The sequence below is a fragment of the Amphiura filiformis genome, chromosome 16, assembly GCF_039555335.1.
Source record: "Amphiura filiformis chromosome 16, Afil_fr2py, whole genome shotgun sequence".
NCBI classification, from domain to species: Eukaryota; Metazoa; Echinodermata; class Ophiuroidea; order Amphilepidida; family Amphiuridae; genus Amphiura; species Amphiura filiformis.
In genome coordinates this window covers 16,365,204-16,391,465 of record NC_092643.1, presented here as the reverse complement: position 1 = coordinate 16,391,465, position 26,262 = coordinate 16,365,204, and the positions used below count along the sequence as shown (strand labels likewise).

General features: G+C 38.1%; 2 protein-coding genes across 2 annotated transcripts in view; one reads left to right on the top strand and one right to left on the bottom strand.

The window, feature by feature from the left end:
• Positions 1–86: 86 nt before the first annotated feature.
• LOC140135644 (peroxisomal multifunctional enzyme type 2-like) lies at positions 87–12,930 on the top strand. The gene is made up of 10 exons (XM_072157217.1): positions 87–229; positions 2,099–2,139; positions 2,496–2,542; positions 3,395–3,473; positions 6,136–6,305; positions 8,119–8,242; positions 9,551–9,660; positions 10,478–10,619; positions 11,081–11,187; positions 12,075–12,930. The coding sequence occupies exons 1-10, from the start codon at positions 123–125 to the stop codon at positions 12,222–12,224; spliced, it is 1,077 nt and encodes a 358-aa protein (XP_072013318.1). The 5' UTR covers positions 87–122; the 3' UTR covers positions 12,225–12,930.
• Positions 12,931–18,614: 5,684 nt separating this feature from the next.
• LOC140135638 (carbonic anhydrase 2-like) overlaps positions 18,615–26,262 on the bottom strand; it is a 38,307-nt gene continuing 30,659 nt past the window's right edge. The window contains exons 5-8 of the mRNA XM_072157212.1: positions 24,631–24,693; positions 23,212–23,263; positions 21,116–21,225; positions 18,615–18,887 (exon numbers count right to left, since the gene is read on the bottom strand). Coding sequence (XP_072013313.1) covers positions 18,732–18,887; positions 21,116–21,225; positions 23,212–23,263; positions 24,631–24,693 — 381 coding nt within the window. The 3' untranslated portion in view covers positions 18,615–18,731. The remainder of the gene's footprint in view (positions 18,888–21,115; positions 21,226–23,211; positions 23,264–24,630; positions 24,694–26,262) is intronic.

Below are 26,262 nucleotides of genomic sequence, written 5' to 3'. Positions count from 1 at the left end.
GATAAGATTGAACTTCGGCTTGCAAATCATGTGACTCACAATCAATAGCAATTGCCAATCAGTCGTGCATTGCAAGGGTGAAGTTCAGGTCAAAATTTAGTTCAATATGGCAGGCCTGTTCAATGGCTCAAACTGCGATAAAGAGAGTATATCAACAGTTATCAACGCATTTTATGTTATTATGCGGGAGCAAATCCAATTGTGAGCGACTTTTATTGTATTGTCACCACCCTTACGAAAATGCAAGCGATGAAACATGTGTGCGACAGCATGCAGCACGCGTGCGGCAGTGTGCAGCACACATGCAGATGTGCGCAGCATGCATGCAAGGCCTGCTGGTAGCGTGTTCATGCGTGCGAACTAGCTGTATGCATGCAGGCATCGCACGCAAATATCCACCGCGCACACAATTTGCTTGCAGAACCTGCGTGCAGACTACCAATCTGCACACAAATTACATGCAGACTACACTTGTGTGCGGACTGTAGGACTGCACGCAAATTGTTTCCCAACTTGCACGCATCTTGCATGCAGCACGCATATTGCTGCGCACATGCTGGATTTCCAGATCACAAAGTTAGAATGCTGCACGCATACAGGGTTTTCAGAAGCAGCAAAGGTAAAATGCTGCATGCATGCAGGATTTTCAATGACTAATTCACCTTTACACAACTGACATAAGTGACAATTTGGCAATGAACTAGTAGTGAAAATATTTAAATGTTTACAATGAATAAATAAGTTAGCCTTCAGACCAAAATTTTCTAAGTGTTTAACCTTCAGACCAAGATTTTTGGCAGTCCAAGAGGGGGGAGCAAGCAATTTTTGGCAGGCCAATAGGTGAGGGGGGCAAGCAATTTTTGGCAGGTCTAGAGGGGAGGGCAAGCAATTTTTGGCAGGTATTTGAAAATTTTACCCACTAATTATTGCACAGCCCCTAAATAGACCTCGTCTCATAATATCAATACAACATTTGTTCAACGTTGGCAAACATTGGAAGGACCATCGCGGTTGGCACGCCAACATTGGCCCATGGTTTTTTTGCATCTTAATTTTCAGCAGCCTTTGGAATTCCATTATTGGCCCAATGTTGAAATGCCAATCTTGTATCAACAGTTGGCATTGCAACATTGGGCCATTGTTGATTTGCCATTCATGAGTCAATAGTTGGCATTGAAACATTGGCCCAATGTTGGAATGCCATTCCTCAAGTTTCGATAGTTAGCATTTCAACATGGGCCAATGTTGGAATGCACCATTCCTGTTTTGAAGCATTGAAACACTGGGCCAATGTTGGAATGCCATTCCTGTTTCGATAGTTGGCAATGCAACATTGGGCCAATGTTCAGTGGAATTCCATTCCTGTTTCGATAGTAGGCATTGCATCATTGGCCCAATGTTGGAATGCATTCCTGTTTCGATAGTTGTCATTGCAACATTGGGCCAATGTTGGTATGCCATTCATGAATCAACAGTTGGCACTGCAAAAAAATCAAAACAAAATTCAACATTTTTATAATAAATGTTATCAATATTTACAGTAAATTTGATCAATATTCATAAAATGATGCACTTTGGCCGGTTTAGTCATCAAAATATTGCTTATATTAACTTAAAACACTTTATCAAATGTGAACACCCCTGTTAGCTCAAATGGTAAAGCATCAGACTCCCATGCAGAAGGTCCCTGGTTCAAAATCAGGTAGGTAAAGTTAGATAATGACTTGTATAAAATTAAGCCAGGCAATTTTGGTTCATTGTAAAATAGATAGCCAGGTAATGTAAGACTTAATGTAAGGACAATATACACTGTTAACAATAAATTTTGATTTTTTTTTCCGTGATTTTGTCTCGCATATGTATATATGGCCAGTGCGTGCTGCATGCTAATGGATTTGCATGCTGCATGCAAACTGCGCGCGCACGCATTTTTGCTGCATGCATGCAGCAAGCATCTGCATGCTTCCTGCATGCGTGCCTCGTTCCAAATATACGCATCCGCACGCTACCCACTGCACACATGCTGCACACGGTGCAGCACGCGTGCTGCTTGCGTACTGCATGCATTCAAAAACTGCGTGCCATTTTCGTAAGGGCATCGTGGAAGTTATATATTTTCAAGAAAACGACAAGAATCCTGTAAGTATAGTCCTGTATTAAGTAAGCTTAAGGGTAAAGCTCATGTCATGATTACAATTATTGTGATCATGTGAGGCCAGTTTTTCGGGTTTTTTAAATAGAGGTGGGTGTATGTGTGTGGGGTACGTGTGTGTGGTGTACCAAACAGCTAACACAAAAATTATGACCATGCTAAAATATTAATATGTAGACCATTAAATTTTTTTCTGTGCAAAAAAGCAGCTAAAAGCGTAGTGCACATGGCAAAGTTATGTCCAAATTTTACCGCTATACCTTGAACTTGCTAGTGTAAATAATATTATAGAAAAATTTTATGTCAATGATTCATAAATAATTTGTGTTTACCGGTATTACAGATGCTGTTCGACGATATAGCAAAGACGTTACAATGACATTTGATCCGGTACGTGAGAGTCTTTTTCTTCGCTTTCTACTTGTTTTGGATTGATTTTATAAAATTAAACGAAACCAAGAAGAAATATAATGATACTCAATCACGCACATGGAGCTATTATATCTGTGGAGGGGCAATAGATAACGTAACGCATTGTTCCTTTGTGCCGATTTGATTTGTCGACAAGCTATTCATCGGAAGGTAGCTTTTGTTCAGGACAAAAGGGTTCCGCCATGATATCGGTTACTGACCTGACAGCGTATTAACGCTTTACCAGGCAGGCTACTGTCAATAACTAATCAAAAGAATGTAATGTGAAAGCGCCCACTTGAGCGAGAGGTATCAGGGATTGAGAGAGGGGTCGAGGAGTGGAAAAGAGGAGAAGCGGATGGGTGATTGAGATTGGAGGGGAGGGGAGGAGATAAGAAAGAATAAGTGCAGAGAAAAGAAAAAGAAAGGAATGAATAAAGAAAATAATAAAATTATTATAGAACTAAACACATAACAGCACTAGGCAGCCATTCAATGATGCCAAAACCTCTATGCGTTACGTAATTAAAACATCTAGTCGAGCGTGCATTAGACGCATCAACATCAGCGCAAGTGTATTATTTTGTCTAATTTATCTCCCAACAAGTAATACGCGTTCATTAACCTATAATTGATCAAGGAGAATGGAATTGGTACCTTTTTGTTGGAGACAAGGCTTGCTGTGCCACCTGGTTTCAAGGAATTTCCAAAGTCAAGAAATAACGACGGAAAAACAACAGAAAAACAATAGTTAAAAAAATAAAAGTAAACAAAACAGCAAGAAACAACCCGGGAAATAACCAACAACTTCTGAATTTGATTTCTTCATAGGCAAAGGCGATTGGCTATCGCTTTCCTGATTGGAGCTTCAGCTACACAACTCGCAATGCTATCTTGTATGCACTTGGAGGTGAGAAATAGGGACTATGTAAAATAACAATAATAAATTTTGGATTTATATAGCGCCTTTTTCCAGATCTTAGACGACTCAAAGCGCTGTAAATTCGCTGCCATGGTGAATCATCACAATCAGTTCGCATCAACTAGGCCCCGTCCGGTTGCAGCGCAAACCTATCCGCATTCCGATTTTTGAAAGCAGGTGGAAACCGGATATCCCGGGATAAACCAAATGCACATACAGTCCCTAGGCATGGCCGGGACTTGAACCCAGGACCTCAGTGGTGCAAGGCGAGGGAACTACGGCTGCGTTAACTCGCTTTTGCCAACGCGCTCTCTCGCAATGTCCAAACGGCGTGTTAAATATTGCTTTCCCCCTCTCGTCAGCCCGCCAAAAATTACTTTTCCCCTCAGCCTTTGAGCTCGCTGACGCACCGCTCACTTATCGTCGATCCCATAGGCAACATGCCTACCTTCCGCTGTATGGTTTGACTCATTCACGATTTATCGTTCTAGAGTTGTAATCAAAAAGGTAGAAGGTCATCAGCTCAGGTCAAACTAAGCTTCCAGAAAGCCGTCCAAGCCAGTGCTTTGAATTTTTCCAGCCATGGCTTAATTCCGAATTGTCACCTAAGTTGGGTGTACTTTGTCTTGGGTCCAATCTCTATCATGGAAAGTTTGCTATATCTTTCTAAATATAATGATTGTTTGTTCTAGATTTGTGTTTTAGCGTTTCATATTTGAAAGAACTAATGTTTAATTGCAACATTTCGAAACTACAAACCCAAACTGGGTGCTATGATGTACAAGATTGGGCTACGAGTATGCATTTTACCAAGTTAGCAATAGGTATTTCCTTCATGTTGCCAATGCATGACTTTCTTTATTATACTCAAACGCGGATTTTATTATACATGTACTAGAAAGTTGTTTACGTGCATATAGGCTCCTTCACAGTCAGTTTGTGTTGTGTATGTTTACAACTGAGCCACATATAGACTGGGTTGCCGGGACTACCAGACAAAGAATCTGTTTTTTGACTATAATTTGGCCTCCTATCAGTTTTACTGATAAGATGGCTAATTGATTTGACTATAATTTGGCCTCCTATCAGTTTTACTGATAAAATGGCTAATTGAAAATAAACACTTATTTTGTAAACAGATAATGCTCTGTGGTTATTTATGGATGGAAATTTAGGAAATTGCTATTAATGAAATAATTAATATATTAAACATACATTTTGCTTTGTTAACGATTAAAATCCGTTCAAAAATAAGGTTTTTAGAACATTTTGAACAATTTTGCTCTATGAAAAAGGATACTGCACGCACCCCTGCTGATCTGACTACTGATAAGCTGTCAACAAGCATTGACAAGTAAAGTGTGACCACTAATTAAACAATAATAATGAGCATTATCTGACCATTCCCTGATCTGACCAGAGCTGGGTATAAATAGTGCACTACTACCAACACTAATTGATGTTGGGAGTGACACTAGTCGTCGAGGGGGGGGATACCAGTAATTGGGGTAGATAGTGGCTTTGGTTTTATACATTTTTGGTACGTGTAGAGCAACCGGGAATCCCTGGGATTGAGTAATCAGTCTTTTTGATTAGGCCAGTGAAAGTCGATTTTGAGTTTCCTGTCACCGCCCTCACTTCATTTTCTGACCCTCACTTGAATTCATTATTGTGACTATTTTTAATATACTTTTGAATGAATCTCATTAGGGCTAAACATCCATCTTCAAGTGAATGAGTGGCAAATAACAACACATTTTACATTCGTGTTAGTCATATAACGAAAGGCAGAAAAATAATGAATAATGAAAAAGTTACCTCACTTGTTTTCAGAAATTATGTGACGGGAAACTCAAAATTGACTGTTAGTGGCCTTATGATGTGATTGTAACTACCAGTAAACTATACATTGCGAATAAATATATCTAAAATTAATTACCATGCTTCAATATCAAGGTTAACAGTTACTGATAATAGATAATTGGATTGTCATGAAATGTGGTTGATATGAAATCCCTTAATTAAGCAGCAAACATTCTTAAGGTTATCTGAATATAGATTGTTGGATTGTTGTAAAACTCAGAGGATGTGATTTCAATTGAGCCGTTTGTTACAAGTATGAATTAAATGTAGACCAATTTAGCACACATTTTCCAATTCAGCTTTCGACATGAAAATTTTGAGTATTTCCTAGTATGTCATTGGTGGTATTTACCAATAAATGCCAATATTTCGCACCCGGTTAGTTGTGCCAAACATTCAAATTTACTAGCTTTCCAAGTACTTGCAATGCAAAATTATGAAACATGATCTTCATCCATGGCGTTGTCTTTTTAAAGACATTTCTTGTTTTAGATGCTAGATGCCACCATAATTATAGATATAGATAAAAAACGTTTTAGAAACATTATCAGTGATTATAGATTGATTTGCATAGGATTTATTGATTCCTATTGCCTGTAAAACAAACAAAATCTTTTGAACAATTTTTTGCTTGAAATTATTATTTTATTTTATTTTATTGGGGGGGGGGGTTCTCAAATAATAAAAGTAAAATTGCCCCAAAACAAAATTAAACAAAAATGTGCGCAGCCAAAAGGAAACAACAGGTCTTGTTTTTTTAGCCTAATCGTTGTATTGTTTTTCATAGTTGGCGTATCTACCGGCCAATGTGACAACCTCAAGTTTCTCTACGAAGGAAGTGATACTTTTAGTGTCCTACCGTCGTATGCAATTATAACGGCACAAAAATGTCTAGATTTTCTTATGTATGGAGAAGTTCCAGGTCTGACAAACGTGGCAAACATTAATCCTGCAAAGGTAGGTTAAGGGGTTACTACACCCCTGCCCAATTTTGTGCCTATTTTTGCATTTTTCTCAAAAATTGCATTGGTGCAAGTAAGATATGTATAGTATAGGGGCACGGACTATATGTACAACTACTGCACTGGAAATTTTATTTCAACACAGACAACAGTTGTGGAGTTACAGTCAAAAATGAGGAAAACCAATATTTGATCAATAAATCAATAACTACTTGCCTTGAGTTGCTGAATTTTCAGTACAGTAGTTGTAGTCCTTGCAACTATAATATACATATATCTTACTTGTCACCAATGCGCTATAATTTTTGAGAAAAATGCAAAAATAGGCACAAAATTGGCCAGGGGTGTAGTACCCCCTTAAGGCAGCTGTGTACTCTCATACATGCATGTAGTAAAAGTGCCATAACATCGTAAATATTTGCGCAAGTCATATAAAAGTATACATCTTTATAAAGGCAAGATATCAATGAATCTATAAATACAGATTTGGTGTAAAAACAACAATTATGAAGATATTTACAAAAAAGTGAATTTTTGGCAATTGTTTTTGGGTACATCATAACAAAAAATCGCTCTTTCCAAAAAAATTTTTCTAAATCTTGAGGCTCCATTCCAAAACCCGGTGTTTTTTTTACATACATAGGCCTTATTTTTTGAGATATTGACCATATAAGGCATTAAAATTCTCAAATGCCTATTTGCAAAAAAAAATGATGTCTAAAATCGGGAATAGACCAAAATATAAAAAAATGAGAAAACGGTTTCATGAGTCGATCATGCTTTTTACGATGAGCATAATTGCTTACCTATAGATGCTGTATTTATTGAGTTATCGTGTACCTAAATCGTCATTTTACCGTGAAAATGAACATTGAAATAATGACCGTTGGAGTTTAAAGTGGTCACATTTTGATTTTTTATCGAATCTCACAAAGGAATGCGGCAGTTCTTGTATTTCTACCTTACATTGCGTGAACATCGGGTAAATCCACAGCCCCTTGAGAAGTTTGAGCGAAAGAACTGGAGAAAACTCATATTTTATCAGCTAAAACGGAGTCATTGATTAACGTTACGCGTGTGATTCGATATTGCAACCAGTGAAATGCGCACCGACTCCAATACCGAATTTGAGGCAAGCCAGTGTTTAGCACCCACAGAATTAAAGACAGAGAATCGGGACTCGACCGCCATCTTGATACAGGCAAAAAAAAAAAAAAATTGGGGGTATTCGGTTTCCCTCGGAATGTACTCGAGACATTCAGTGTCATGCAAGCGCGACATGGATGAAGGGCGCATTTGATCACTAATACCTTTTGGGGGCAAAAAACAACATTTCTATGCCTTATCGACATGGTGTCGTCGCCAAAAAAAGTTTCCTGTTATTGAAACCTAACTTTGTATACATTTTATAGACCTAATGGTGAAAAACTAATGACGGGACACGCAGTGATATTTTGTCGGCGTCCGTTTCACTTTTTTTTCGGAGATGAAAATAAAATGTAAACAAAATCTCTTACACAGATGTTCTGCGTCGCTCCGTAACTGCATCACTCGTGTATTCAATAATTGCATAATTAGTAACATCGATGAACTTTACGATAATCCGCATATATGTAATTAGCATGCCCATATTAAGACAAAATAATTGCAAAGGCCTGGCAAAGACCATCGGATGCACACGATCTATGAGGTTGATGAACTACGTCATACCCCCCTGGAATAGTGCATTGTGGGATAGAGGGGAAAAGGTCAAATAGGGAGTCCCGGTTCTCCTTCTCTAATTCTGTGATGAATGCATTCTTTTTTAGGTGCTTCATGGAGAACAATATCTGGAAATGCACAGCGTGATGCCAACAGCTGCCACCTTACGGAATGAATGTTTTGTGGCTGATGTTCTTGATAAACGATCTGGTGCACTAGTTCTTTTGGATGGTAAGGTAATAGAAACAAATTAGTTCGATCTCTCGATCGACCATCGATGCTTGGCCGATCCTTATTATATATGAAATCAATTTATTGACCATTATTAATTGTGATAACATACAAATCTTTGATTTGATATTGGAAAGTATAGATTTATCATTAATGCTGATTAATTTGTTGTTAGTCCATTAATAACAATCATCGAAGCAGTTGATTGTCGATCCAAAGATCGAACAAATGTGTTTGTGGTGCCTAAGAGCGCTTGCTTATTAACACACAAAATACGAATCATCATGGAACTCAGCGAGAGTAAGCCTGCAATCTGCATCGGGTCAATGGGCGTGACTTTTCCGACCTTGGACTTTCGGCTCATTAGCTTTGATGTAGACCACCTTAATGTTCAAATCGTAAGTTGCAAGACTCTGTTGAAGATCTTTGCTTCTTTGGGTCTAAGCGCTCAAAATGCCAGGTGATTTCCGGGTGATTCTTCATAGGCTTGTGGTTGGAAACTATTGTGGAAGGCTTGTGTTTCTGCAAACCTATTTCCATGAATCTGACGTAGATTAGATACTCACTGTTGCTGATGACGAATAAATGAATGCATCTGATACACAAACAAACACACCCCATGCGCAAACATCCGTGATTACTGAATTTATGGGTTCTACTTGGTGTGGTGTCCCTTATGGACTAACCTATGTCACAGACAATCGAACAAATAAACATGATGGTTTATTATTAAGGTTAGCAACTATTTTAAAGCCATAATGTACGATCTTATAATAAGATATTGGGTTTTTTTTCAAACCTTATTTTTTTGGGCATATTTGTAATGTTTACATATGTCCCAACTTGCACCTAAATGGAATTGACCAAATTTGTTGTCTTTGTAGGTCAACAGAGCAAAGTTCGACATATTATCATAATTTAAAAATTATGATAATATGTCCTTCCATAGTATACAAATACAACATGTTTTGAGGGGAAGTAGTCAAAACTACTGGTCCCGAGGTGTTGGATGATTTGACTACTTCCCGACGACGCGTCAGAGTTATGTTGTAAAGAGGGCTGACACAACATCACTTTTGTAAAACGTACATAACTCATTAACAACAATAAATCAAGCTAATTTTCAAAATATATGATTTGTAGAATGAACTTTTGCAGAACATCAAAGTGTTATTTTTCAATAATATATTGATTTAGATAATGAAAATCGCTATTTTAGCTGCTTCAACCAACAATACCGCTTCTACCCTTAAATTGACAAGTTATGCTTTAAAAGTACCTTTGATGCAATATTTTCTTTACTTCCAGTCAATACTTATGATGATAGTGACAACAAACAGATTTCATACAATCAGTTTTCTATATTCATCGTTGGTGCTGGGGGATTCGGTGGAAGGAAAACCAGCGACCGTCTAAAGGTATGAATGGGAAAATTGGTTAATGATAAAATGCTAACATGCGCATTTTGTGTTGCCAATCTTGGGCTAGTTAGTGTGCTTACAGTCCACGCGCCTTCAAAAAAAAAGGAAATTGCGAACCAGACATATATTATATAGTCAATATCCAGTAATATCGGAGAAGATTTAGAATACGTCAAAGTGTGTACCTCTTCCAAAAAAGGAATATATATTCTATTGTCGACTTGCTGAAGTCTGGTTTCCTGAAGAAATTGTGCGAAAGTAGCCTTGATCAAGGCTTCCTTCTTGTGTGCTCTCCATTCATATCAATCAGTGGTAGTAGTATCATACTGGACTCCCTCAGATTTTTAGTCAGGTCAGATTTTTTGTGAAGGACAGCGCTGGGTAGCTCATGAGCTAGGGAGGAAGTTTGCCTAGTGAGCATTTTGCCCCAAAACTAGACTACCCCTGCAGTGCGCAGTATGCCAAGGGGTACTAAGTATGATAAGAGAGTCTGCTATGTAGCCTAGTAATTCAGGTGTCAAATAGATTTTTACAATTTCAAAATTATGATGATAATTATTTTTGAAAGAATAAACAATAATTTAGCAAATCTGTGAAAGTTGACAATAGCACCATTGTGGAGATTGTCATCTGTGGGTGGATTTTATGCAAAGGATATAAAGGTCCTCAGTGGACTCAACTTAGCTTGAACAACATAGATTAATGGAAAGATACTCTCTTTAATTTCTAAAATTTAGATTGTTGGGTCAAAACATATAATTGACGCTCATGCAATTTAATACATTAATTATATCCATATCCATTGACATTACAGCCCTCAATAACCCCGCCATCAACGTCGCCAGAGTGTACCATATCGCAGACTACGTCGGTAGATCAAGCCGCTTTTGTACATGCTGAATGCAGATGGGGCCCGCCCGCGTTGCACATTGACCCAGAAACTGCCAAAAGTGGGGGTAAGTGTCGTGGCTTAATTCAGTAAAACTTAACCCCTCTGGACACTACTGGTCTGGTCATCAAACAGCATTTCTGATTGGTTGATAACTTGAAATGCTCATTTCAATTGCCAATTATGACTAGGCTTTAAACTATTTATGGTCAAACTTGCATTTGCAGATGATCTTATTAATACCCTCCTGATTGGTTCAAAATTGGACACAATATTCATTTAGGCCAATCGGCGGGTAGTTCTCATAGGGTTAATATTCCGAAGTACATGATTGGTGTGTAATCTGAATAGGATTTTCATCTATCCCTATAATATTATATAGACGTCTTTTTCAGAAGGCTGAGCTTTCGGAACTCTAGCGAGAGCCATCTTCGGAAGAGTGTAATCTTTTCGTGGAATGATGAAATAATGTGTATCCCATAATCAATCCTTTTCTGATTGTTCTATATTCTTGTTCAATAATACCAGGATTTTCAGGCCCAATTCTGCATGGGCTTTGCACACTCGGCTTTGCCATACGACACATTGTTCAGACGTATGGGAATAATGACATTACAAAGTTCAAAGCAACTAAGGTACGTTGATGTCATGAGCAAATGTTTCCGTAAACTGCAACAGTTCTAAATAATTCTCGTTGACGTACTAGTCCATTGCATGTGTACTTGCTCAATTAGCATTCTATGCAAATTATATTACAAACTTTAATGCGGTTCTATTTTAGTAGACCTTCTCATTCTACATGCAAAATCTATGGAGCTGAAGATTAGAAAGAGTTGGAAAGGGCACTCAAAGGCACTCAAAGGCTCATAAAAAGAGAACCGCATACAATTGTGTAATAAAATTTGCATGAAACGTTACTTGAGAAGAGGGGGCTATAGCCAAAACAAAACAAAATGTCCTATACCTTTGGTTATGAAACAAATAAAAGGTGCCGAAGCGCACATAATGTAAGTTATTATTGGACGCGTGTGTCAAACGACAACGGTGACAGACTATTAGCGATAGGCGTGGTCAAAGCTAGCTAAAGAATAGTAAAAGATATGGCTGATAAAGGAGAAGCTAGGAGATGTTACAAGGGCCCGCACTGCTCCTTGTCCATGGGCCCCGAGGCTCTTGCTTGCTAGATACATTTCCGTACTGTTTTCCTAAGCCTTTTCAGAGCGTTTTATTTAAAAGGCGCCCCATGAATGTGTGCCAAAAATCGCTTCCCCCCTATCGGCTTCCCAAAAATTGCTTGTCCCCCATTTTACCATCCCCAGGGCTCATAATTATTGCACAGCCCCTAGTGGATCACTGGATACATCAGTTGCTGTAATGACATCAGGGCAAAGGCGCGGCGTGCTTGGTTGCTGACCTGCGCAGTACGGCATTTTTGGTATGGTTGAGAGGACGTCATACGCAAACTAGTTTTTTAATTCGGTCTTCAATTATAACAAGTCTTTTGTGATCTTTTGATTACTAGGTCCGTTTTTCCAAGCCAGTGTATCCGGGTCAGACTATCAGGACAAATATGTGGAGGGATGGAAACAGAGTGCATTTTCAATGTGAAGTGACTGAGACCAAGGATGTAGTGATAACAGGAGCTTACGTTGACTTCCATAAAATGGATTGAAAATAAAACAATATTGCGAACTAGATATGGTAGATTTAACAGTGTACTTCGGTTATATTTATAAATTCGCGCGTGACCCACGGGCACAACATACCAAGACTAGCGAGCTTGACCAAATCATTCATTGACCACTATACAGAAAAGGATAGGAACTATGTATACTGCGCCAATAAAATATCCTTACACTTGGAAAAATAATCACAATTCTCAAACTGAACAATATTAGGGTAAATTTGTTTTTTTAATAGATGCACGAGCTAATCCTGCACATTATGACACCACATTGAATCCAATGCGACTTCAAGAAGCAAAGTTACAAGCATTTGATTAAACGAAGGTCCAGTTTTGAAAGTAACAAACTGGCCTATTCAAAACTCCACAGACTAGACATCTGGTTTGAGAGTGGTGGATGGCCAATTTATGCGTTTGGCTTTAATTTAAAACAAAAGGAACAAAAGAAAACTGAAACAAAAGAACTGACAAATAAAATGAAAGTTATGAAAAGTACAGAGAAGTAAAAACTGAAATAAAAACTGCCTTAAATAACGCTTCATTGAAGAAACTGTGTTGTCTCTTTGTTTCGCTTGTTGGAATCATTTTGCGCCTTGTATAGACCAGTTTGTCACTTTTAAAACTGGACCTTTGTCTATTCAGTTGCTTGTAACTTTACTTCTTGAGGTCACATTGGATTCAATGTGGTGTCATAATGTGCAGGCTTAGATAGCGCATCTACTACAAAAACATATTTAACCCAATATTGTCCAGTTTTAAAATTGTGATTATTTTTCCAAGTGTAAGGATACTTTATTGGCGCAGTATAGATAAATATCATCAAATTTAAGTATTGATTGAATAGCAAAATTATGGGGGGATTCCGAATTAGTCATATGTTATCAAAAACAACATTTTGAAAGTATTTCACGAAGGAAAAAAAAATTCAACGACGGAAACGTTTACAATTTAATCACAAAGTTGAACAAAATAGACAATTTTGATGCATAGTAGTCTCATGTAGTTCCGGAGGTGGTCACGTATTTATAAAAGCGCATTTATAAATATTACCGAAGTACACTGTTTTTAAGGTTCCATATGTGATTCAAGTGAATGTTCGAACGTGCATACGTGTTGATAGGAAAACAAAGTCATCCAACACAATAACCACATGATAACCAATTGAGATTTACATCAATCGTCAATATTTCGACATGCAGACAGACTTCCTCATCAACTTTACAAGTGACGGGTATGTGCTACCGGCGCAGCGTCTGGAAATAGGGCCTATTGGTATAATACAAAAAATTAAATTGCTGAAATAAAAGAATTTCAAAGTTTACTCATTATTTTAAAGCATTTTTAAAGATAGGCCCTATTCTAGAAAAAGTGGATCTTTGGGCATGTTGGGTAGCCGAACCTTAAACAATGGGGGTTATACGGTTGGCTTTTATACAAAAGGGGCTCAACGGGTATATTCGACTCCAGAAACGGGACCATATCCGTCACTTCTAAACTTGAGTCCCCCGAGCTATACCGTGTGCAATAAGTTCGTTCCGCCCCACCTCAAAGCATCTTTAATGTATTTAAAATCAAACTCAAACAATAAAGTTTAGGCTATATTTTGTTATTTGTTATTTTGTTACATTAGTAGAGATGTTAAACCAATTTATTTGAAGTCATAGTATTCTTGGTGGTCAACCACTAATAGCACAAAAAGTTCCTTATTCTTGTCTAGGCTTGGCCATACATTCTGGACTCTATCTGTAAGTTGTGTTATGATTTTACAATAAGGAGTTTCACAAAAACCTTTCTTTGAGAATAGAACACAATATCTCTATTGGGTTAAGACCTTTCTTGATCCATTCTCTAGCAATTTCTCTCTTCTTGAACAAGCCACTGTCGGATTTGTTTGGACACCATCTTTAAATTCTCTGAGGTTTGTGGTTATCTAAATTCCTCAAAACACACGTCTGTCAACACTACAAAAAAAATGAAAAATGCCTGGAGAATTTTTACACCATGCATGCCTTAAGAACATTCATAGCAAGTAATCCTGAGGGCAAAAGCTGATGGGGCTCTAACTATAGTGATGATATGCTTGGAGCAATCCGGACATTAGGGCGGAACGAACTTTTGCACACCGTATATATACAGTAAGGAACTCGTTTATCAAATATACATTTGCTTGAGTAACGCCCGGGAGTAACGTAGTGGCAAGTTTTCCGTGACTTTAAACCACCGAATTCCGCGATGTCCCTTGGGTGGTTTAAAATTCCGTGATTTCATTAGAAAGGATTGAATGCCCTTGTGCTAGGTAGGCCTACAGAAGATGCGCACCGCTAAAAATCAGTGTAAAAAGAAGTTACTTACATTATATTTTTAGTTGTTTTAAAGTTGATATCTTTGAAGACAGACTTCATTTTCAGTACTTTTACCTCATATTCTCATTATTTTTTCTTCATTTTTATTTTTCTCCGGGAAAAACACGTTTTCCGCGAATTTCCGTGTTTTCCGTTTTTTTCTTAAATTCCGTGGATTTTTCCGTGACACGGAGAACTTGCCACTAGTAACGCCTCTTATTGTGGATTCTGGTTGCAATCGCCAGGTTTAGTCTTTAAATAGTGTACAATTTGGCATACTTTTTGTAGTGTTTGTAATTTAATATGATTTTTATTACTTTTTATTATGTGAAACAATATTACGTTTGAAATAAAGGCGTATACCTGAAAATATACTTGCCAAACAAATCTGCACGAAACGTACACTCAAGAAAATCACCAAAGAGAGGTTTAAAAAACACTTTTCTGCTACCGTTTGAGTTAGAAAGAATCACACATAATAATTTATTTATTTATTCATTTACTTGTTGATTTAATATGCATTCGAAAGTTAACAAAACAACATCAAAAAGGGGACCAGCAAGCAGGGGTCACCAGGGAACAACAAAAGCGTAAAGAATAAAACAATCTAAAAAAGGATAGTGGCCATAGCACACAATGTACAAATTAAATTACGAAAATTCTTTTATATACAATATTATAAAAAGATAATAAAAATATATGAAAGTGTAAAATTGAATGCTTAACTTCCTCCAACAAAGGAGTAATAGCAAATACACACATCCCTCCCCACCTACATGTCATCCCAATCAACCCCGCACCAATCCACGGTTGTTTGATGGGATCATTTATTAGTTTTTCAAACAAAACATCATGTACAACAATTTTAGGCTTAAACAGCTAAATGTGATATCATACTAACGTATACAGATGCTTTTGAGTCATTCTCAACTTTAATTTCCCCTCTTTTACAAAATTATTCACTTTTATAGTATTTTTATAGCTTTTTCGGATATAAATGTATCTATTAATGACAAAATTGGTGGCGCTATTTAGTTACTGGAAATTATTCTTTCAAGCTTTCCTTGTTGCTTGTTTTACCTATTTCAGCTGTTTTAATGGCAGTATTAAGCACCTACCCCTTGCAAATAAAGAAATATGATTTAGGATAAATAGCGCCATCTATAGATTGCATTTAGTTAATAATGAAGCCAATTCTATATACATCAAACAACCGTGAATCCACTCCTTTTCCTGGCTAAATATTAAATATCAATAGTCAAACTCCTGTATAGTGTGGAACATATATTACAGTCATTACATCCGTTAGACGCTACGCTACAAGCAAATAGAGGCCTGAAAAGCCAATTATAGGACTGAAAAACAGTAGTCTATAAACCATTCTTTTAGTTGGCACTTTCCTGCCGTTGATGGGGTGAACATCGATATCACGTGATGATAACACACCAAAAACGAAGACAAGACGGGTAAACAAATTTGTTGTCAAACACGAATACACGACTTCCTAGGAAATGTGAATATCTTTTTCGCACTTTCTAGATAGACCAGCTAGTAATTAGTCAGTGCTTAAAGAAATGTACACAGTAAATACACAAATAAACTTTTCTCGTTATTGCTTACTCTTCTGGTCCTCGCTTTCGTTATTTACGCTACTGCATCTTTTGAGAGGAAATTGGTAAGCTTATGGAAATGTATATTGCTACGCTTACGGCAATTAATATGACTTATGTCAGTTTCAATATGTTAGTTAAATACAGAAACCCCAAAACTTTGACTCACTTTTGACGGTTTCGCCTATCATGGTCGGTAGGCATCATCAGAATGATGGTTGTTGATCCTTACTTACGGCTGGACGTATCCCGACTGAAGAGGGTGTATTATCAGCCAGGAGAGGATCATACACATGACTAAGGAAGTGGGCCCCCTCATCTCTGTTCATGACATTGGGTGCTCGTCCTCTGATCCAAATGGATTCTCGAGGGGGGCAACTTCCTTAGTCATGTGTATGATCCTCTCCTGGCTGATAATACACCCTCTTCAGACTAGATACGTCTAACCGGAAGTAGGGATCAACAACCATCATTCTGATGATGCCTAGCCTACCGACCATGATAGGCGAAACCATCAAAAGTGAGTCAAAGTTTTGGTTTTGTTCAAATGAAATCATTTATAATGTTTACCAACAAACCTGGTGAATCTATTTATTGAGGTATTATAAATGACGGGAAAAAATAAGATGACAGAGATCCTGATTAAAATTAAATAGAATTGAACATGGAAAAGAAAATGCTGCCTAGTCTTTCATAATACATATTACGCCATATACATTAAGAAAGAAAATTGAAAATTTTGACAATATCATTCTGAATATTCTTGCTTCAAACTCCGGATGTAATGTGTTATAAACTGCAAGATTCCTATTTGGGCCACATGCACAGGTACACTATCGCCAAGGTACCTGACTGGTACACACAGAGGACCTACACAGTACCAATACCGCTGCTACTGCACAGGACCCACCAGCAGTGGTTTGCACTGGTACTACACTGGTACTGCAAGGTACCAGCCAAGTACCTTGGCGAAGGTGTACCTCTGCAGGCGGCCGTAATAATCTGGTAGTAGTGTATATAGCATACAACGAGGTTAGGTGTCGTTCTATGGTTTATTGTACAAGAATGGAATCTTAAACAAACAACGGTATCGTACATTAAATTGTGGTAACGTAAATGACAGCGCCAAAATGTTTGACTGAATAAACTAATAGTAAAGTATGATTACAATTGAATCATATTGCTTTTGTATGCATAACAACTCGTCATCAAAATGCAATACACATTTTTATCCGCATACCCTCTGTAAATCATTATGGTATACTCGTATTACATTGTAACGTATGTGACAGTTTTAAAGTCGAACATAAGACACTACTTTGTAGTGATTTGATTTCATTATTATTTTGTCCAAATATTATGACGGGGAAGTGTGAGTTTACTAATTTTGAAAGAGATACGAAGAAAAAACTAAGTAATATATATAATTTTCTCTATTCATAACATGCATCCAAACTATGGTAACTGAATGATTTAAAAACTTGCAACACGTGCTCATGACAACTTTTTAATATCATACCGTCTTCTTTTAATTTGAAGACATAACTATTATTATTTGTTTGTAAAACCTTCAAAACTGAATACAAGTTTTATCCATTATGGAGTTTATCTTGGAGTAGTAACTCTGCAAGTTCAGAATTTTTTTGCTTCAACACCGCTTTTTTATAACAAAGGCACAGTTGCCACGTTTTTAATGGTATCTTGTCTTGTATTTAGATCCTCAACCATTTACGACGACATGTTTATATGGTATGGAGTTATAATTGTTTTGGAGATATGTTGGAGCCGTTCACTGAAAATGACTTCTAAGGTATTCACCGTAGAAGTGATGATGTATACTAATCTCACATGTGCGAGTGATCAGCATGTTATGAATATTCCATAAAATTATGATCCAGGTCTTTATCCCTGTTCTTTGACATCTATTGTTCAATGCAGCGGTACCGCGTGAACATACTGATGCGGTGCGAAATATTCAAAACATGTATTCACCTATTGCTATGGTAGTTAATCCTGTTCATATGTTACATCATCACTTTTACGGCGAATAGCTAAAAGGTTGGCTTGCACTTATACAAAAGGAAGCAAAGCCGCTTGCACGGGTATCGAATTCGATAGCCTTTGCTGCCTTTTGTATCCCATCATGCAAAGAGCGAGCCGACTTTTGCCGATAAGGGACCGTGCCGATAAGGGACCGTTCACAAACACTTGTTAGGGGGGCCTGATGCAAAAAGGAAGCCCTGAAAAATTTTGACCCTCCTAAAATTACCACAAAATTTCCTGGGAAAATTGACTTTATATGCTTTTCTATGGGGGTTTCATGTCAAAAAAGACGGGGGGGCTGGAATTTTTGAGGTCTGTAAAGGGGGGCCCTGACAATTTTTCGCGATGAAATTTTTTGTTTTGCATCAGCACCGCCACCCCCCAACAAGTGTTTGTGAACGGTCCCTAAGCTCTGAAATAATTTCCCAGAGTACATACAAGCAAGGCGAGTTGTAATTGTAATTTTCAATTACTTGGAAGCATTTTTTCGCGTCCCTTTATCAAAATAGGTCAAAATTGAAGTTATCGAGCCATGTGGTGACGACCTCACGGTTATTGAGAGGCATGCATGGTCTGAAGTTGTCAACGAGTCGGCAGGTAGAACGTCGTTTGTGAGCGCTTGCTGGTAAATAAGATAGAGAGCGGAATTCCTTCAGCTGAGGGAAAAGATAGAAAGTAATGGAACTACATTCAATAAACATGTAATTTTACCGAGGAAGATATTACTAAATTATTATTACGCAGAAAGAGGTATAATGTGAAGATTATTATGTCATTTACTGCCACAACATAACTTTCCAAGGCAAACTCTTAATAAATGGGTAAAAACAACTAAGTTTTTATTATTTTTGGGAACATTAATTTCAACTAAATATCTATTACTCAGTCAGGTTCATGTGCACAAAACGTTAGACCTGGTCTAACTATAGAGGTTAAACTTAGGGAAGGATCCTTTTACTATTTTCCTTTCCTCCTTTTCTCCTATCAAAGTCTAAAAGTTAGACTGGGGCCATTTAATATTAAGCTCAATGTAGCTGTCCTTACCAGGATCTATAATAATATAGAATACCCGTAAGGTATGCAAATACCAAAACGTACCCAAAACAGTGGAGGTTAGACTAAGGGCGGAGTCCTTGTGCCGTCTTTTCCTTTCCTCCTTGACTCACAACAATATACACCAAGCACAAAAAGAAACTCGTTAGTTATAGTCACCCTTGCTGTTCAACAACCTGATAATTTTGGATTATTCTGGAATATATATACATTTTATATGTTAATTAATTCTCGCTATTCGCAATAGGGACGCCGCCAGCGGTTTGCGATGTAATCGTGATGTATCATGGGAAAAGGTCGACATCCAAGAATATACATTTTGTTAATTGGACTTTGCTTTCTCATTTGACACCATGTTCGTGAAAATCGAACAAGAATTGACCAAGATATGCGCCTCCGAACCAAAATCACAAGTTGCAACGAATTTCAATGGAAACGTATCATTGTATTGCACACAAGCACCACGATTTTGATTTTTGGGTTACAGGGTTTGGAGGCGCATATCTTGGTCAATTCTTGCTCGATGGTGCCAAATGAGAAATTAACATATAAAATGTATATATATTCCAGAATAATACAAAATTATCAGGTTGTTGAACAGCAAGGATGAATATAACTGACGAGTTTCTTTTTGTGCCTGGTGTATATTGTTGTGAGTCAAGGAGGAAAGGAAAAGACGGCACAAGGACTCCGCCCTTAGTCTAACCTCCACTGGTTTGGGTATGCTTTGGTATTTGCATACCTTACAGGTATCAAATGATAACAGTGTGTCAAATGATAAAACAAAGTCCAATTAGCAAATTGTATATTTCAGAATGAACCAAAATTATCAGGTTGTTGAACAGCAAGGATGACTATAACTGACTAGTTTCTTCTGGTGTAGAATAAGGCATGTATATACCAATAGGTTCCTTCTCCGTAGGACTCATCTCCACTGTAAGATCTAGACCTAATCCAGAGGATGATTTAAGGAAGCCCCAACATGCACTGCAAACGTGTTATCGCCAGAGTTTCAACTGCCACTTTACTTTTCAAATCCCATTGAATTCTGTGCAAAAGACGTTGTTTAAGAATTGTGCGTGTGTCATTATTAGTTGGTCGATTTCAGATCTAAAGTGATGTATGCATGAAGGATAATTCACACCTTCTGTAGGTAACATAAAATGTGAAATCGACCAGCATTGTGAATGCGTTTTTATTGTAAATATATCAGTCCAAATTCAAATTCAACCATGGCCGTCAATACACAATGTGCGAGCAGTCGTGTCATGTTCACTCACACAGCTGTGCTAACCGCAAGTCAACACAGTGCGTGGTGGGAAGTGCTTAAATCATCCTCTGGACCTAATCTAACTAGTTTCACAAGACACATGGACAGGCACTTTGAATCTTCTTTATTTTTACAGCCAGAACATGCATATAATGATGTGATTACGGTATCCGGGTTATAATCATGCGAGAGATCTTCCCGTATTATCTACGGAATAAATGCTGTACTCCCGAGGACAGAATAACCAATATGTTATTCTACGACACCCGCTTGACTCAAGTGTTTCATTTAGTTTTGGTTTTGGTTTTTGTATTCTATTGAATGCTTTGTAGCTTAAGACCAAATCAACCTTTTCGTGTGTCATAATCAAAGTTAAAACATTTGGACGACACTTCCGTTAATCATGTCAACAGCCATCCTATTTATGTCAATTTACTAATCTCGTCAACATTTTGTAATAGACCCACCCCAAGCAATAATTGCATAGTGCATATAGTAAATCAAAGGCTTGAATCAAACTACTGGGTGTGTCACGGAGCAAGAAAAACACAAGCGACATACCTGTTCTGTCGATATTTCAACTGGCTCGTGAAATAAAATAAATCTGACACTTTCGTAGCACGGAGGAGTCGTCAACGAACCATCATACGTCCAGTAGTCCTGCTTGTTTTCTGTTATTGAAATAAAATGAACCTGTGGTGAATTATAATGCTTGTTTCATTCATTATTCAAGCCTATTCAAGTTCGCGCCCCCTAGCCAATATCTCCCATATCCCAGGAAATATGGGGCACTGATGAATGGGATTGTAAGGGAGTGTTCAGAAATACTTTGGTGGGGGGCTGGTAAAAAGGGAGGGGGGTCCAAAAAAGTTTTGAACCTCAAAAGTTTTAGGTGGTAGGAAAGGGGGGTCAAAAAAGTTTTCCGCTTTAAAACCCAAAATTTTCGCGCGCATTGAGACCCTCTATATCACTTTTAACATGGGCAAGTTTGCGTTTTCAGTGCTTTTGTTTGAAAACATTATGGCACTTAGCGTACACATATCTATTAATTAATATAACATTAAAGATGATCAGCAACATGCAACATCTGAGTTTCTGGCACATACTGGCACTTTTTATCATAGAATTTTATATCTCTTCAAAGTAGGCTTCAAACATGATTATGTACCAATCTGATCAAAATACACCTAATTCAAATTATGCTGATGTGCCTCCAAATAAATCCTCTATTTCATTTATCCCTGTAAAATCAGATAACCACCCTGATTTGGGACAAATCTAAATTAAGTATAAGATGTGACTCAGATACCACACCACTGGAAACAACACTTAAGTATAATGTTTGTTATACGATAATGGGGGGGGGGTCAAAAAAGTTTTGTCTGTCCAAAGAGGGGGTCAAAAAGTTTAGCGGTCTATCGAGGGGGGGTCAAAAAAGTTTTCGGGTGAAAAATTTGAGGAAGACCAGCCCCCCCTACCAAAGTATTAATGAACACTCCCTAAACTGGGATTACACAGGGATTAACCGGATGGTGCGCTCTAGGGGTAGGGCCGTGCAGCGTTTTATATCCCCACATTGCTTCGGGCATTTTGACCACTTGCTGAGTGTGTCTGTCAATCTGCACATAACTCACCCACTAAAGGCCTGGCCATTTATATAGCCCATGTGTATAAATCATGGTAATCTCCAGACAATGCAACCCGGGGGAGAATGCGACAACTCTCGTTTTTTTTCTACCTCACATCGCGTGAGCATCGGGTAAATCCACAGCCTGTATTCGCAGCCTATCTCTAATTCGAATTGATTGGGCCAGACCCCACCATATAATGTTGCTGCCGGGGATCGCTCCATCGAGTCTGTTACCTTCCCGACATTGAATGTAAGCTGGTACCCATTTGTACACCTTGGTGGGGAGAGGCAAAGGTGGTTAAGAGCCTTGACTAAGTGTACAACACGTTGACGACGCTGGGTTCGAACCCACGATCTCGAGCTACCTCGCGATTATGAGTCGAAGTCTTAGACCGCTGCGCAACCGTGCCCCGGGCATGAATATGAATAAATGTGACCGTCCACCACAAAACGCTCGTAAAGTCGGTCCGGTCAATTTTGTTTTATTTCGTTTTTAGAAAATATATATCATCAGCTTTAAAATGAAATATATCATTCAGAGTTATGGTTTGTTGTACCTTATTTCGGTTCTACATATATGTCTCTTTTTCCACATTGCTGGTAATAAATGTTAAACAAGTATAATTGGCGGTCACTTCAAATCACCCCCATGTCAACTAGGTTCAGGAATGTCCTCTCATTGTTAATATTGTTGGGTAATACATACCTAGACAAAATACAATGCTTTGTAACCCACCCCTTGAACATGATTAAGCCAAAGCAAACAAAGACTAGAGCTATTTAAAAATCCTATAGACATAGGTAGAAGCTTATTTTCCTCTTCAACAATAGGATTAATGGTTAGTTTAGAAGTTGTTTGGCACTAGCAAAATGAGATACATGTAGCACCAAGTAGAGGTACCTATATGAATACAACCTTAATGCACATTTTGTACTGTAACTTAGAATACAATTTGCCGGCTTTACGAGCAGTTTGTGGTGGATGGTCACAAATGTTATTGATACAAATAGTGTAATCAAAACTTGCCTGGAAACAACCTGCCAGGGTTGAAGCCTTTTCTCAACTTAACAGAATCACCCTGAAAGAAATGCAAGCAAATATTGTCCATCAGAATTGAGGGAAAACCTCGAGAGAAAACCCGAGGAAAGCAAGTAGATTCCACATCACCAACTATAGAAAGCTGGTCAGGTGAAATCGGTATTTAATATTGCCGGTTGTGTTTACTGCAAGTCTACCACAGATGTGACAGATTATTAATATATTTCTTGATTTTAAGCACCCTTTTCTTCTGTTTCCTGTCTAGAAACTCTAGCATGATTTTGCATAGATTGTATGCGAGTCTCAGACATCACGGACTTCGAGGGCCAGTCGTAAAAATAATGATGGCCAACCTACTGTCATTTGTACAAGGTCATTCAACCCTCAAAGCTCTACTGGAAATTGTATAGCCCTCTAACATGTTTCATAATTTTCATGATTATCATGATTATAGTCATGAGTCTCATCTACATAATATCATAATATTTAAAATAAATTATTTTAATATCTTTTTTTCATTCATTGTAAGCGAAGGAAAATGAAATCGCTGCATCGGAAATGAAGGAAATCTATATAAATATCTAAAAAAAAAGGCCAATAAGTAGATCGAATTGAAGTGACCGTAAAATGGCATTAAGATATCAATATCATATGCATTTACCCTCGTTGTAATTGACATATCAATATACATGTTGTTAATTGGACTTTTCTTTCTCATTTGACACCCTGTTTGTGAACATTGAGCAAGAATTGACGAAGATATGCGCCTCCAAACTCTCAAACCCCAAAATGAAAAGTTGCAATTTTAACGATTCCATTGTGCCGGTTACATTGTGTGATTTATTGATTGGCCCGTGGTGCTTGTGTGCAATACAACGATGCGTTCCCATTGAAAATCGTTGAAAATGCAACTTTCGATTTTGGGGGTTGGGGCTTTGGAGGCGCATATCTTGGTCAATTCTTGATGTTTTTCACGAACAGGGTGTCAAATGAGAAAAAAAGTCCAATTAACAAAATGTATATTTCAGAATAATCCTAAATTATCAAGTTATTGAACAGCAAGGATGAATATAATTGAGGAGTTTCTTTTTGTGCCTGGTGTATACCATTTACCTAGTTAAAACAGTTGATGCAGAACTTATTGAATGACCCTGGTTTGATGATTAATGAATCAAGACAGAAATTTCAAATGTAGCTAAATGCGGCATTGAATATTGTGATATTACCGGTACTAGGGGAAGGAATATATTAAACATTTTATGCATTCATTTTGCTCAGAATAGGAATTTCAAGGCAAGGAAGTCACGAAAGGAAGTTGAATGGTTTAGAGCTTGAAGAAAAATCGGGATTATAAGAAAACTATTTCTTGGTCTATTTTAAAGGAGTGTTCAAAATGTCATGACTTACCATATATCTGATTTCCTTAAAATGGGGCTCTAATTCTGCCCAGGCCGGATGCTCTCTCCCTGTCTGAAAAGTAAGAATATGTTTGATTAAAAGGCAAAATTCACCCGGGGATGGCCCTCACTGCAAATGAGTGACGGGAATCCACAAGCTACATTGACCCCCCTTTTTCAACTTACCCAATAATCCCCTTTTATGTTTCTTTTTCTGTCTCACAATGACCCCGTTTTTGATTCGCTATGAAAGCAGATGGATGATCTGCAGGAAGCTGATTAAAAGGGCGACTATAACACCACCTGGAAAATCACTCATAGTATCTCTGGTAAGAACAAATGATCTAACCCAGAGGTGAAGAAAAAGATGGATTAGCCCCGTCCAGTGACTAGGAACTACCTGCTGAGTGGAAAGAGTACTTTTCCACCTTGCTCATGCAACAATGACAATGGATCAATAACATCAGCTCTTCCATTACATGCGGAACAGGGCATACCCATTTGTGATAAGCTGCCCACTCTTGAGGAAACGAGAGATACCATCCAGAGCAGGAAGATCAAGAAACCTATACTGGGCAGGATTGTGTGATTACCTCAGAAGCACTCAAATCACACTCAAATTCTGTATTGAAGTAGTCGCAACACTTCTGACAGTGGTCACCAATATCATTGTTCAATTTCCAAAGAAAGGAGACCCCAGCATCATGACTAACTATAGAAGGACCATCCTGATGTCCATTGCGGGAAAAGTATGCAAGACCGTCATTATAGATCCCATGATAACGAAGAACCAGGCCGGGTTATCAGGCAGAAATTGCTTACATCAAATCCACATCATTAGAAGAATCATTGCATCTTTCCAGAGCTTTCAACTTCCATTCACCATCACATTTATCGATTTTAACGCGGCTGTGTACTCTAGACATTGTTTCTTTCGCGAAATTGAGCTTTTTTGAAATGTATTTACTTTGTTATGTTTTTTATAAATACAAGGACTGCTCTATTTTATGGATTTTATTTCACTATTTCACTCGTTTCCGCAATTTAAAAGGAAAGAAAATCTTTGTTGTACCATCCATAGACATACCACCTAGACCTATTACTGCCCATCCCTTACCACAGCGGGAGGTGAAGCCCCGTATCCAAGGTGATATTGACGGATTGACGGGGTTACTAGGCGCGGAGAATATCGCATACATGTCTGACGCGTTCGTTTGCGTGATTGCTGCGCCGTTATCGCCCGCGTCAAATGCGACATGTTCCGTAGACGCGAATATATCTGCTTGCTTGCGTCCGGGTATGCGTCCTTGTCAAAGTTGTTGCTAAGCAGTGTTGACTTCACTACGCGAACCAAAGTCATAGGTCTAGGTTCTTGTTTGTCTGGGGTACCATCGGGGTGTACGCGGGCAACAACGCATCGCGTTTTGTAGACGCGCAATTTGTTAACGCACAGATACGCTACGCATACGCAACGCTTATCTGCATGCGCGGCGCATCTTATGGAATCACCACGGAAGCACTGATGTCATAAAAACCTAGCGGTCAAATGGCTCCGTTTTAGCTGATAAAATGTGAAGTTTTTCAAGTTCTTTCCCCCGATTTAAACATCAAGATATGAATAGATTTCACCCAAACTTCTCAA

Bases quoted from the DNA above. Each gene is read 5' to 3' on its own strand.
- LOC140135644 (XM_072157217.1), top strand. From the start codon at position 123: ATGGCTCAAACTGCGATAAAGAGAGTATATCAACAGTTATCAACGCAT. The intron at 230-2,098 runs CCCTTACGAAAA...TTCGTAAGGGCA, and splicing joins CTTTTATTGTATTGTCACCA to TCGTGGAAGTTATATATTTT. The intron at 3,474-6,135 runs GTGAGAAATAGG...TGTTTTTCATAG, and splicing joins TATCTTGTATGCACTTGGAG to TTGGCGTATCTACCGGCCAA.